A 12,758-nucleotide genomic window follows, 5' to 3' on the forward strand; every position below is an offset into this window, starting at 1 on the left:
ACACATTCAAGAAGAAAACAATGAAACCAAAGAAATGTAGCTGGTGGGGGAGAAGACAGCAGCTTTTAATTCTCTGTCAATAACTCAGAGGAGCTACAGCTAAACTGATAACAGGATATTCCAAATACTGAGCTGGCGCCTGGTTAGGTTCTTCTGAGAGCAGGTCAGGGGGTCGGAGGTCGCAGTCTTACCGTTCTGCAGCTTCTCTTTGCCACCGGACAGCACTCCGCTCGGCAGCATGCCAGTCGGGGTCAGCCCCTTCAGCGTGAGCACGCTCTCACTCTCCTCTCTGAAACAGAACAGGTGTCACACCTGAGGTCAGTGTGTCATAAAGGTGTCGACCCAAAGACCCGCTGTCTGGTCCAGTTCTGGACTCGTCTGATTCCTCTGTTGTTTGCAGTCGGAGCGACGTTGAAAAGGACGGCTAGCTTCATCAAATCAACAAAAAATCAGAGAAAACTATGTTCCATCTGCAGAAATGAAACCCCACAGCATAATGCTGCCACCAACATGTTCTACTGTGGGCCTGGAGCGCTTTCAGAACCAAGGCCCAAAGGTTCAAGTCTGAGTTTAAGGAAAAATTAACAAAATATAAGAATCAAGATTTTTTTAATTTATGATGGATGGATGAATAGATGGATGGATGAATAGATGGATGGATGGATGGATGGATGGATGGATGAATAGATGATGAATAGATGGATGAATAGATTAATGGATGGATAGATGGACAGATGAATAGATGGGTGGATGAATAGATGGATGGATGGATGGATGGATGGATGAATAGATGATGAATAGATGGATGAATAGATTAATGGATGGATGGATGAATAGATTAAAGGATGGATAGATGGACAGATGAATAGATGGACAGATGAATAGATGGATGGATGGATGAATAGATGGATGGATGGATGAATAGATGATGAATAGATGGATGAATAGATTAATGGATGGATGGATGAATAGATTAAAGGATGGATAGATGGACAGATGAATAGATGGATGGATGGTTGAGGAACCACTCCTCCTCTCCTCCTCTGACCATCAGACTCTTCTTCTTCTGCTGCTGCTATGAGTATCACAGCTTCCTGCCCGTCTCTTCCTGCCTCTTCCTGATTGGCTGTTGGTCTAAAACTGTCTGAGGTTCAAACTTCAGCATAAACACAGCAGACAGATTTACAGCAGGAAAACGCTGCCGCCTTCATTTGTTCCCCTTCCTCTCTCTAACTGATGTTGGCAGGAGAACAAGAAACCAAGTTCTTGGTTTTTGGATAGTTTGATAAGCTTTCAGTTAAAAAAACAAAAGCAAAAAAACAGGAGGAAACTACTGTGGCGCTTAAGAATTAAGCAGAATTAAATCTTTTTCCGCCCGGCAGCATGAGGTTAGGTACCTGAGCACAGAGAATACCCGGGCCATCTTCCCAATGGCACGAATCTTGTTGCGGATCACCTCCTTTCTGGCAGAAGCCGTGGCACCTAAAAAAGCAGAGGTCAGAGGTCACAAAAATGGTTCAGGGTTAAACAGCTTCAATGTTGATAACTAGAAGAAAATTTAAACCAAATCTTGTTTAAATTTTTCCTTCCCTTCCAAGAAGTCAAAGTGTCATTTTTCAATGCTTTTCTTCCTGTCTAATTGGGTTAACTATCGGACTGGAACTGATTTAAAATGAAATAAAAAATAAATAAAGGGCTAAAAACTTAAAATACACACATTCTAGGCACCAAAGTCTAATATTTTAGTTTTGAAACGTTTTTTTGTCAGGAGGGAATGACTTCACTACAAGGCTGATTTTCTTTTTCTTTCAGTGGATCTTATCTAAACCACACAGTCAAAATTAAACTTAAACTGATATATAATTAACCATTTCATGCATGAATTATGATCCTTTGTGTCAGGATTTCTTTCCAATTTTTTTATTTTCCTAAGGCATAAAAAAAGTAGGGAAAAATGTTATTTTTTAATTTTCTTTTTTTTAGTTGATAGTGTATTTTATGATGGATTAGTGTCCACTTCAGTGGTCTGTGTGCATTTAAAACATAAAAATCCACAAGAAGCAGAAGAAAATGGCTTTTAGAGGGCTGTCCACTGCAGTGACCAGGATGCATGAAGGGGTTAAATATATAAATACGCCCCCACTCATATGAGCTGCAGCTCATCCATGTTTCTCTAGACATCAACAGGTTTCTGGCATAATTCTGTCGGCAAACTTGACCTCTTATTTAGTCAGAGTTTGAGCTTCAGGCTCGTTTCCGGTGAGAGTTGGACTCCGCCAAGGTTGCCCTTTGACCTCTGTTCATGGACATTTAAGTGTTAAAAGGATCTGTTCTGAACCACTAAGGATTGGGTCTCTACTGTTTTGTAGATGATGTGGTGTTGTTGGTTTCATCGCAATCTGAAATCATGACTGAGCTGGAAAATGGCAGCATCAATATGACTGGATGCGACGTATTTATTTATTCTTTCTTTTCCTGTGAATTTAGGCCCTAATATACATCTCTGGAAAAGAACCCACTGCTTTGAAACCTGCTGGTTATTCCACCAAATATCGATTCCTGATCTCTTCCTGAGTTAAAACGTTAGTTTTGTTGTTTCTAAATTAATATAAACTTGTTTTCTTTGCATTATTTACTGCATTTTTTTGTTATATGGACCGTTTCTCATTTTCTGTAAATAAATACAAAATTTTTGCTTGGAATTTCAGAGACATGTTGTCAGTAGTTCATAGACTAAAAGAACAATGTTCATTTTACCAAACATAAACCTCTAAGGAGTAAAATCAGAGAAACTGGTGTCTAAATTTGGTAACACTTTATTTGAAGGGATGCATAAAACTGAAATGACACTGTAAACATGAATTAGTCTTTATGAATGTTTATGACTGCTGTCATTAAGTGTCATTTGTTAAATAATGACACTTTTAATGCAAAGTTGATTTAAAAGTTGCAATAAAAGTGCTAACTTTGCATAAAAAGTGTCATTATTTACCCACAAAATGCAAAGTTGGCAAGTTTTTTCGAGAGCTGAATATAATCACCAAATGATCAAAAGTCTGTAAAGAAAAAAGGATAATTTGTGTGCTGTGTAATCATTCCTTCATGGGAAATCAGTAACTGAAGGCAGCTCATGGAAGCCACGTGAAAATCCGACCAAAACCAGGCTGGTGCCGTCAGACAGCGGACAGATAACGAGCGTTTTGTCGGACTATTAGTTTTAACAATAAAAGCAACACATGAAAACCATAGTGCTGTTATTTAAACTCGCAAAAACCAGATTATACACATCACAGCACCTGAGCGTTTCTCAGCACTGCCATGCCAACCGCGTCTCTCCTCTATGCTAGCGTTTATTCCCCAGACTCGGTGCAGCGGCGTGCATCCTCTGTGAAAACGCCTGGTTTGTGTCCAAACATGTCAGATTGGCATGTTTGGACGACCCCAGGCTCTGTGGATTTTTCCTGTTTTGTTTGGTTGAACAGCTTGAATCCTTCAGGGAGTCAGTTTTGGGAAATTAAACAAAGAAAGAATGATGAGAGTGGAGTAAAAATGAGAGAACTGATGAAGCTCTTTGTTGGTTTTCACCTTCGGCGTTTTGCTAGCTAAAAACTGGTTCGTAAGACTATTGCACTTCCACCACAGAGATTCAGGACAGATTGTTAGGAGAGTGAAGTTAGTTCACAAACGGCAGGAGGCTCAGCCGATGCTGCGTACACACATGGACTCGACTAGCGTTTTGTACCTTTTTTTGGGGGATATATTAGCTGTCCTTCTCATGAAACAACCCCAGAAGAGAAGGCAAAGAGAGAGGACAGAGATCAGTGGATGGCCGCAGAATGAAAGATGAGCGGAGGAGAGATGAGAAAAAGCACAACAAATGAAAAGGAAAAACTCTGCAAAACACGAAGAAACAAAGAGATTAGATGAGCAAAACCAAAGTAGTGACAATATTCCAGCATGAGAAGAGCAGTGAGAGAATGGAGTGAAGAAGGAAGGAATCACGGAAACGACAGCAGGGAGAAGATGATCAGAGATCACAGTGGGACTGGAAAGGCGGAGGTGAGCGAGGAAGGACAATAATTAAACACCTCGAAGGGCAACACTGACAACTGAAAACGAAAAAGAGTTGAAGTGGCTTTAAAAGTGAAGAAAAAGGCAAAGAAATGGAGTGAGAGAGTCTGAAATCCCTGAGGGAGTGAGTCGATGAAACCGAGGACGGCTAAAAACCGGTTCATGTGATCTGAAGTCTGAATAAACTGATATTATCTAAGAAAATTTACTTTAGTCAACTTGGATAAATATTATTATAAAAACTGTTACAATTGAAGCTCCAGATACAAAACAAATTTACAAAGCCATGCAAACGTATTCACACCCCTGGAACTTATTCACATTTTGTCACAAACATTTTTCTTGTATTTTATTATTATTATTTTTAAAGATTTTATTTCCAGTTAAGTATCTGAAAAGTGTGGCATGCATGTTTTGTGGTATGTCTCCGTCAGTTTTGAGCATCTAGAGAGAATCTGTGAACAGCCACTTTCATGCTTTGCCAGATTCTCGGCTGGACCAAATGTCTGGCCTTTGACTAGGCCAGAGGTTCCCAAACTGTGGGGCGCGCCCCCTAGGGACGGCGCCGTGTCATTGCAGGGGGGGCGCGGGAAGCCGTCTGGATGAAAAAAACAAAAAAAACATGAACACTGTATGCGCTGGGTTTTTACCTTAGAATGGCCAACTCTCTGTTATTCCTATGTCAATTTGATACAGTAGAGGCTTCCACACTTCCCATATTTGTGTCCTCTGTCACTTTTATCAGCAGTTAAAACTGTTTAATCCGTTGTTAACATGTGGAAACCTGTTTTTCCGAGCCGCCTTTAAACGCAACATGAGCGCTACAACGCTGGGTTTCCACCTGTGAAGGAGACCTGCTGCTGCTGTGGAGCTACGTAGGTTTGTGTTAGAATCACGGCAGCAAACCAGCAAAACGCAAAGAACTTTTCACAGTTTTTCCCTCCAAACTAACCGACTGAGTTGAGTAAAGCTGTTGGATGCAGGTAATGTTAGCTAAAAGATGACTTAACAAGTACCTTATAAGCTACCGATGTTGGTGTCTATTTTCAGCTACGTACATTCATTTTGCCCCGATACCCCCCTCCCCCCTCATACGCGTGTTTCTATCAGGCAGCCATTTGTAATCCATAGGGGGGGCACAGAAAATGTTTGGAAACCACTGGACTAGGCCATTCTAACACACGGTCACGCTTTTATCTAATGCAGTTTATTTTGCTGAATTTTCTGGAGCATAAGTCAGATCAGTCAAAAGAGCAGCTGCAGCAAAACTAGGAAAAAAAATGGTGACTTATAGTCCAGTATGTTTTGGGACATTATTTTAAAATCAAACTCTGCTTTAAGCCCTTACTAATGTTCTCCAACAGAAATGCTTTATTTATACAGAGTTTACATTACCAATTATTTAAATTACCAATCAAGTGATTTCTGAAGCAATTGATTATAATAGATTTTAGTTAGAGGTATCACAGTAAAGAAAACTGATTTTAAGCCTCATTTCATGTCCACTTCGCAACAATGTACTGCTTTGTATTAATTCATCACATAATTTAAATAAAATACATTAGATTTTCAGCTCTTTAACGTGACAAAAGGTGTAAAAGTTGGAGAAAGTGAAAATAATTTGCCGGAGGCTGTAAACTCATTCAACAAAGCAACATTTTTGATCCGCAAACTAAGAAATTTAAAAAATGCGACTTGTATGAGAAACAGCCGAACGCCGAATCCCCGTGCAAAAACGAGGAGGAGGAGGAGGAAGACGGGGTGAGGTCATTTCCTGTTTGCCTATAAGGGTCAACGCAGGAAAACTGGAAAAAATGTGACTGGAGATAAACTGAACCTCCTCTGACACGATGGCAAAAACCCTGCAGCAGCCGAGAAGTGCTACACAACACTAGCAACTTTACATTCAAATAACTGCTTTTCATTTTGAAGCCAAAGGTTCTCTGGACCTAAACCTGAGGAGGAAGTTTAAGGTTTGAGACAACAGATGAGTGGCAGAATGTCTCCCTCTAGAGGAGCTGAAGTGAAACTGCAGCGGCACTCACCGTCCAGCTCTTCGTCAGTCGTCAGCTCGTCGTTGGAACAAATGCTCAACACGTTCACGAGCATCTCAGTCACTGAAGAAAAGAAGAACAAGAGGTTTTGATTACAGAGGAGAACAAACAGGGTCAAACCTATAGATAAACCAGATCCTGTATGCACAAACAAAAAGTATTTTTTATTAATTAACCCAAACATTCTCTTTAAATCGTTGCATATTTGCATTTAAAAGGAGACCTTACAGCTAGACTCAGGGAAAATCTACATTTTAGATTTTTGTGCAGAAAGATCAGATGCTTATTGGCCCACTGCCAAAAGCTCTATTGTATTAATTCAGTCCTGAAAAAGTAGTTTTCACACGACCAAGAATTTCCATTTCATTTGCCGTAAACAAAGTAACCTGGGAGGACAATACATGTATTTTTAAAAATGTTTCTTATTTAATTTATTACAGCTACCACAGGATATACAAACTAACAAAAGCATTGCCTTCTTGTTTATATGAATCCGTCAGGAACCTGAATAGGAAAATTAAATAAATCCCAACTGGATCCTGGCCCCTCCCTCTCTGCTGCTTTAGTAGTTCTTCTTCTATGGTTTTACAGCAGCCCCATTTCTGATGGGAAAATAACTTGGAATAGAGAAAGGAAATGAATATAAATCTTCCATTTTGATGTTACATGACCCAGAATTTCTTCATTGTCAGTACAGAAGATGTTGCCTGATGAGACTGGCTACTCTGGTGAGGAATCCAGTTTAAGTGAAGCAAAGAAAGGCTGATAACTAAAAAAAAAAAGAAAAAAAAAGGCTTCAAAGATTTACAGAGTGAAGATTTTAATGTAGAAGAAAAACGTTTCAGTGTAATCATTTATTTGTGATTCTAAAGGCAGGTTAGGCCACCTGCTGGCAAATGTAGAGAACTGCATTTCGAATTTCTTCAGTGACTCAAAAATGATCGGTATTATCCACAGAAGGAGAAAAAGTGGATGTCAGATCACCATCACAGGATGAAACTAATGTCCTCCAAATGACATTTTGGACAAACAGTTCCACTTTAGTTTCATCAGATAACGGGACATATCTCCATTTGCAAACTGCAGTCTGTTTTTTGTTTTATGTTCGCTGTGCTCTCTGTTTCACCAGCTTCAGTCAAGGTCTTTTGTTCTGGGTCTGATTTGACAGAACCCGTCTCCTTCCTGGACAATGAAGTAGTTGGACATTTCCCAGGGTGAACCAGACTTGTGCAGCTGCATAATTCTCTTCCTGATATCTTGGCAATTAACTCAAATGTGTCAGCTGACCAACCAGAAGCCTCCAAAGCAGTGACATCACAACCTGGGCTTTTCCTCATCATTTAAGGAGACGGTAATCGAGCTGTATGTAAACTCTGGTTTTATTGTTCATCTAAAGAAGCGGCAGAAAGTTATTAATCAATCAGCTTTTTGCTTCATGCAAACTAGCATAGCCTTCGCCGCATTTGTTTAGGAAATTTAAATAAACTCCCTTTAACATGTTGCGACTGCGGCACTTGCCTTTCTCCCCGACAAACGGCAGAGACCAGGTGAAAACATCCATGAAGTTGGGCAGCCAGTAGGGATGAGGTGAGCAGTTGAACTGTCGGATGTTCATCACGTTGTTCTCGTACTTCAGCACAGCCGCTGTGGACGGAAACGACAAAAACCATCATGAAATCATCAGCAGAAATAGCATGAAACCAGACAAGGAATTAAAACGGTGCATTTTTCAGCTCATTAGTTCCTTTAAAGTTTTCCCAAGAGGCTCAATTAATTATTCTCAAGTTGTGAAGGATATTCAGCAGCTACAAGTCTTTATGTTTAATTAGAAAACAGTCAAAGCACCACAGACATTTATTTGGCAGACTAAGTGTCCAACTGCGAAGCATCCAAGTCCATCATTCAAAGGCGAGTCTGGGTGCAGCTGAAGATTTCTGTCAGTCAACCCCTGATAATGATATTAGAGTTGCATGACAGACTACCGCACAAAAATAGGAATAAATAAGTAAAAAGAATGAATAAAAACGCCAATCGGTTCACACCATCTTTGTCAATCTCTCACTTTGACAGCAGAAATAATTTAGGTGCAAAAATCACACTCTGGGGTGTGAAAAAATAAAGAGGTTAGAAAACAGTCCAAGAATCAGGATTACAGCAGTGAACGTGTCCGCTGCTTATTGTTTAACCTGCCTGACCCAGTAGGAGGGACTGCTGTCATCTAAAAAAACAAAAAAACGAATAACAAGCCAAGACTCAGTGGGTTTCACCAGATACCTTTTTACAGATTTTAAGTTATAACCATAATTTTAAAGTAAGATTAGTGTATAAAACTGTATCGAAAGCTTGAATCTATCTAGTCAGAAAGTGGACAAACAGTTGTTTGCACTGGATTGTCTTTATTTCAGGATATTACAGTGAAGGCAGCTGTGCTTGTGTTGGTTTATCACATAAAATCACAATAAAATACATTATTTATGGTGGCAATATGACAAAAAGGCCAATTTTGTCACAATATTTTGTGGTACTATTGTGATAATGATAAAAATATCAATACAAAAAACTATTTATTACTATTACTTGTCCTTTAGGTAATAAATAGCTTTGCAGGGTGATAACTGGGTGGCACAGCATTCATAGTACCACAAATACAAACACTGTCCTTGAAAAATATTCATCTGAAAAAGTCTTCTCACTTACAAAATTGTGCTTTAAATCACTAAAATGCAAACAGTCACAATTATAATTTTGAAATTATCGATATTTATTTATGCTTTTCTTGTAAATGCTGTGGAGAAAATAGCAAAAATGACTTTTCCAATCACGCCGTCATCTTTTTAAATTTTTTTAAAAATTTAACATCAATAACTGAAATGTATCATGACGATAAATCAAAATTCTTATCGCGATACAATGGAGAGGAATAAGACACATAAATAAGACACTAAACCTTTTCTACAAGTTAAAGTTTTCTTAAATGCTCATGAAATCTCAGTGTTGTGTTCACACCTATTTAAAACATCGAATGGGAGGGTTCTCACTTTGCTGTCATATTTTCCCCTCTAAACTATAAGAAAACAAGGCAATTACCTCCACATTCAACACTGAGAAGCATTAAAAACAACTGCTTCTCCTGTCAACACGATTAAAAAGAATCCACACCGCGACTTTAAATTATTCAAGATGTTGCATTAATCATGCAACAGGATGGACTCGCGTGGGTGTGGTGCAACTTGAAGGTCACAACAAGGGTGTGTCACGCAAAGCATCAGAACATTTCTCACTAGCTGGTTGTTTTCCCTAAACAAGCCAGGATTTTATTTGTTTCAGATGATAAGCGCTTGGCGTACGCGAGGCGCAGACACGAGAGCTGCCAAACATAAATATATCTGGTCTGTATATAGAAGCTCCGGCTTCTCCAGCGCACAAGGCCAGACTGGGGAAAGCCGACACCATGTGGCCAGGTCACCGTGAGGGGACTTTCCTGCTTCGGCTTGGTTTTAGAAGCAAACAACAAGACGAAACGCGGAGCTACAAAGCCGCGCAAAACTCCTGAGTCATCCCTCCTGTCTTTAAGCTTCCAACCAGACGGGCTCCGTTGTAGCTTGTAGCCCTCCAGGTTTTTCTCCAGCCTTCTTTGTGCCTGGTCGGTTTCAGAAAGATGTTTGCTGTGGAAACGACTAAGATTTGATCAGATGTACACAAAAAGGTCGTAAACTTAGCAACCTGGAACAACTGGAACCAACATTTTTAGTTTTATGCCTCACTAATCCAGAACAAACTGGAGATCCAGAGAAAACCCAATTGGTTTATAAATTATTGACTACTTATTCTTATTCCTACTTAACATGGAACCAATATTTAGTTTTACCTGTTTGTCTTTCTTTTGGTTTTGTTTGCATTTCCTTCTAATTCATGTAAAGCACTTTGAACTGTCTTGCTGCTGAAAATGTGCTATATAAATAAAATTATCTTACCTAAACTCCAATGATAAATACAGAGTGTTGTGTTGACATAGTAGACTTGGCAAAAAAACTAACCTCAGACATTACACAGATGTACTTAGTTCCTATTTTTTTTATCTGGATCTTTAAATTAAACCAAAGACAACACAGTTTGATTGATAGAAATATTATTATTTAAATTTATCTTGAGATGCAGTTTTCATAGTTTTACAGGTTCAATGCGTCTTTCATCAATCTGTTGTCTTCTGCTTGTGGAAGTAACAGGTCCAGGTGGAAAAACCCACATACCCCGTTCTCCAACTAAACTCTCTCGCTCGTTCTGCAGACGTCTCAAAGGAGAGGCCCGTCCAGAAAGGATGGAGGGACTCTTCGTATCTTGGGTTCAATCCAGCCATCTTACGAAGGAAACTGATTTCACATAAGGACATGGCGATCCTTAGTGCCTAAACAAAAGGTCAAAGGACTTCTTCTTCTCTTGTTTTGCCCTGTGATGAACCGGCGCCTTTTGTCCGATGACTACTAAAAGTAAGCACCAACCACCACTGTATGGATAAGCAGGTACACACCGTCTTAAGTCTAAAGCAAAACTTGGAAAACCTTCTGAAGCTTGGAGAAATATCAAAAAGTCAACCTCTAAAAAAATAAGAACAATGTCTGATTCCTGACGAACAGAAAGAGAAATTAAGATTGGTTCAAAACTATTTTATTATCTCAGGTGCATCACAAATCAGGACAGACCACTATGGGGTTTGTGCGATTGTGTTTAGACGCCACAATCAGAGCATTACAGCGGTGACTTCTCTCTCTTCAAGCACAAACCTAAATCTCTATCAGAAACACCAACAGGATCCGTCGTAAAGTTGACGTGCGTCCCTCTGCCGGAGCTCTGGGTAGGCGGTGAAGGCAGCTGCACACGTGGGCAGACATTGCATAAACATCACTTGCCGCATAAACATCGACTTGACTGAATGTTGCAGTCGAAGTCCAGATGGAGGAAAACAAGGAAGGTCAGTTCCCCCTGCTGTCGGCCATTCGAAGGAACAAAGGATTCTGTTCAGGAGCTTCATTTATTATCAGAAAACGACTCCTTTCCTCTTTCCAGAACAGCTTTGTTGATCTCTGTAATTCCACATTTCAGCCACTAGAGGTCTCTCCTGCTCCGGCAGCGGATTCAGGCTCAGACTGAGGCTCAAACCCGCTACAAGCTCAGAGAGAGGGGAGATCGTAAGGCGACACCCGCTCATCAATTATTCAACAGGGAGTGCCTCCAGCCGGTTTCCCTGGTAACGAGGACTGTTAAATCTGTTTGGGTACCATAGGGAGATTCCCACTGTCTTTCCCCAGCACTAAATGCTGCCTGCATATCTGTCTGCATTGCCTGCAGTGTAAAGTTTCACTTGGTTAGTATTCAAAGGCGGCCATCCAGGCCTTCTGGGTTCGTTACGTTCAGATCTCGGCTCACAGAAGCGGAGAAATACGTGGATGGGAGGGACTTACTGCACCTCTCATCGCTCGTTTGCACTGGATTTGAACAGAGTCGAGCCTTTGGATGGTTTCTTTTTCAAATCGTGCCGTACAAGCAGCGCCTCTCGAATGTTTTCACACCCCTTTATTCATTTACTCACATGTTATCCCATTAAATTCACAAACTGGAATGTAATTCACTGGAATTTCACATTATAACCAACAGAGTATGTATTATTTGCCTGAAAATGTTGAAATAATTTATCATCTGTCTTATTTGGGTGAATAGTATTAGCACCTGTTGCTACAATTGTAGCTGCAGGTTTTTCAGTGCAGCGGTCCTCAGGGATCGCTGTTCAAATGACTGTCTGATCTCCTCTGCATGCCATCGAGGGATGCGGTAGCCTGTTAATCACCAAGGAAACACCTGAAACATGCAGGACTTGGTTCCTGAGGACCACGGTTGGAATTGAAACCAATGTTTTAGAGGGTTTGTCTCTACCTGACACCAATTTGATAGTCTTGACACTAAGAGCCATCTTATCTCCTAAGACGGCTCTAAAGATAATCTTAGGAGACGTTCCTGCAGTGTGTCGTGTGCCATGAATGATCCAGTCTGCTTGGAAGAACATCAGGACCGCTCCGATCTCAAATTATGCCCCGTTCAATGTTCATGCAGTCAATCAGAAAGCGAGATGGCATGGCGCATCAGAAAATCCGGTGGATTTTGGAGACTTCCATTTTGTTTTTGTTTTAAATAGTCCACAATCAATCAATCAAATTTTATTTGTATAGAACATTTCAGCAGCAAGGCATTTCAAAGTGCTTTACATAATTAAAATAAAAACAGCATGTAAGAAAGAGAAAGAGATTTAAAAAACATAATTAAAACGTAGAAAGAGAAATAAAAAGCTGTAGAACTTTAGTTGAAACGCCGTCAACTGGGACTCCAACCCTTTGGAGTCCCAAAGTGTTGGGACTCCACAAACTATCGCAATCGGTTCTTCCTGTTTGTTCAATCTCAAGATGTTTTGTGAGATTTCCCATCTGACATCTGGATGTTGGTGAGTGAAATCAGTTTGTGTAAGAGCAACTATGAACCCATGAGTTTTCAAGTCTTGCTGCAGATCTTACATCACTAGCAGGACTTTAGAGAACTCGACTCCAAACTAAACAGGTTATTCAAAATCAGCAAAAACTGAATGGA

At 40.1% G+C, this 12,758-nt stretch overlaps 1 protein-coding gene across 5 annotated transcripts in view; it reads right to left on the reverse strand.

Annotated features, from left to right (window-relative positions):
* Positions 1-12,758, reverse strand: part of LOC106958666 (serine/threonine-protein phosphatase 2B catalytic subunit alpha isoform) — a 105,095-nt gene that overhangs the window by 7,226 nt on the left and 85,111 nt on the right. For 3 of the 5 annotated variants that reach the window (XM_015050684.1, XM_015050686.1, XM_015050688.1), the window contains exons 9-13: positions 7,644-7,769; positions 6,117-6,188; positions 3,743-3,769; positions 1,398-1,482; positions 192-289 (exon numbers count right to left, since the gene is read on the reverse strand). In XM_015050684.1, coding sequence (XP_014906170.1) covers positions 192-289; positions 1,398-1,482; positions 3,743-3,769; positions 6,117-6,188; positions 7,644-7,769 — 408 coding nt within the window. The remainder of the gene's footprint in view (positions 1-191; positions 290-1,397; positions 1,483-3,742; positions 3,770-6,116; positions 6,189-7,643; positions 7,770-12,758) is intronic. The other 2 variants (XM_015050687.1, XM_015050685.1) reach the window with 1 other exon arrangement.

The sequence above is a fragment of the Poecilia latipinna genome, unplaced genomic scaffold (genome assembly GCF_001443285.1).
Source record: "Poecilia latipinna isolate Pla-1442-1.1 unplaced genomic scaffold, P_latipinna-1.0 Scaffold1005, whole genome shotgun sequence".
NCBI lineage: Eukaryota > Metazoa > Chordata > Actinopteri > Cyprinodontiformes > Poeciliidae > Poecilia > Poecilia latipinna.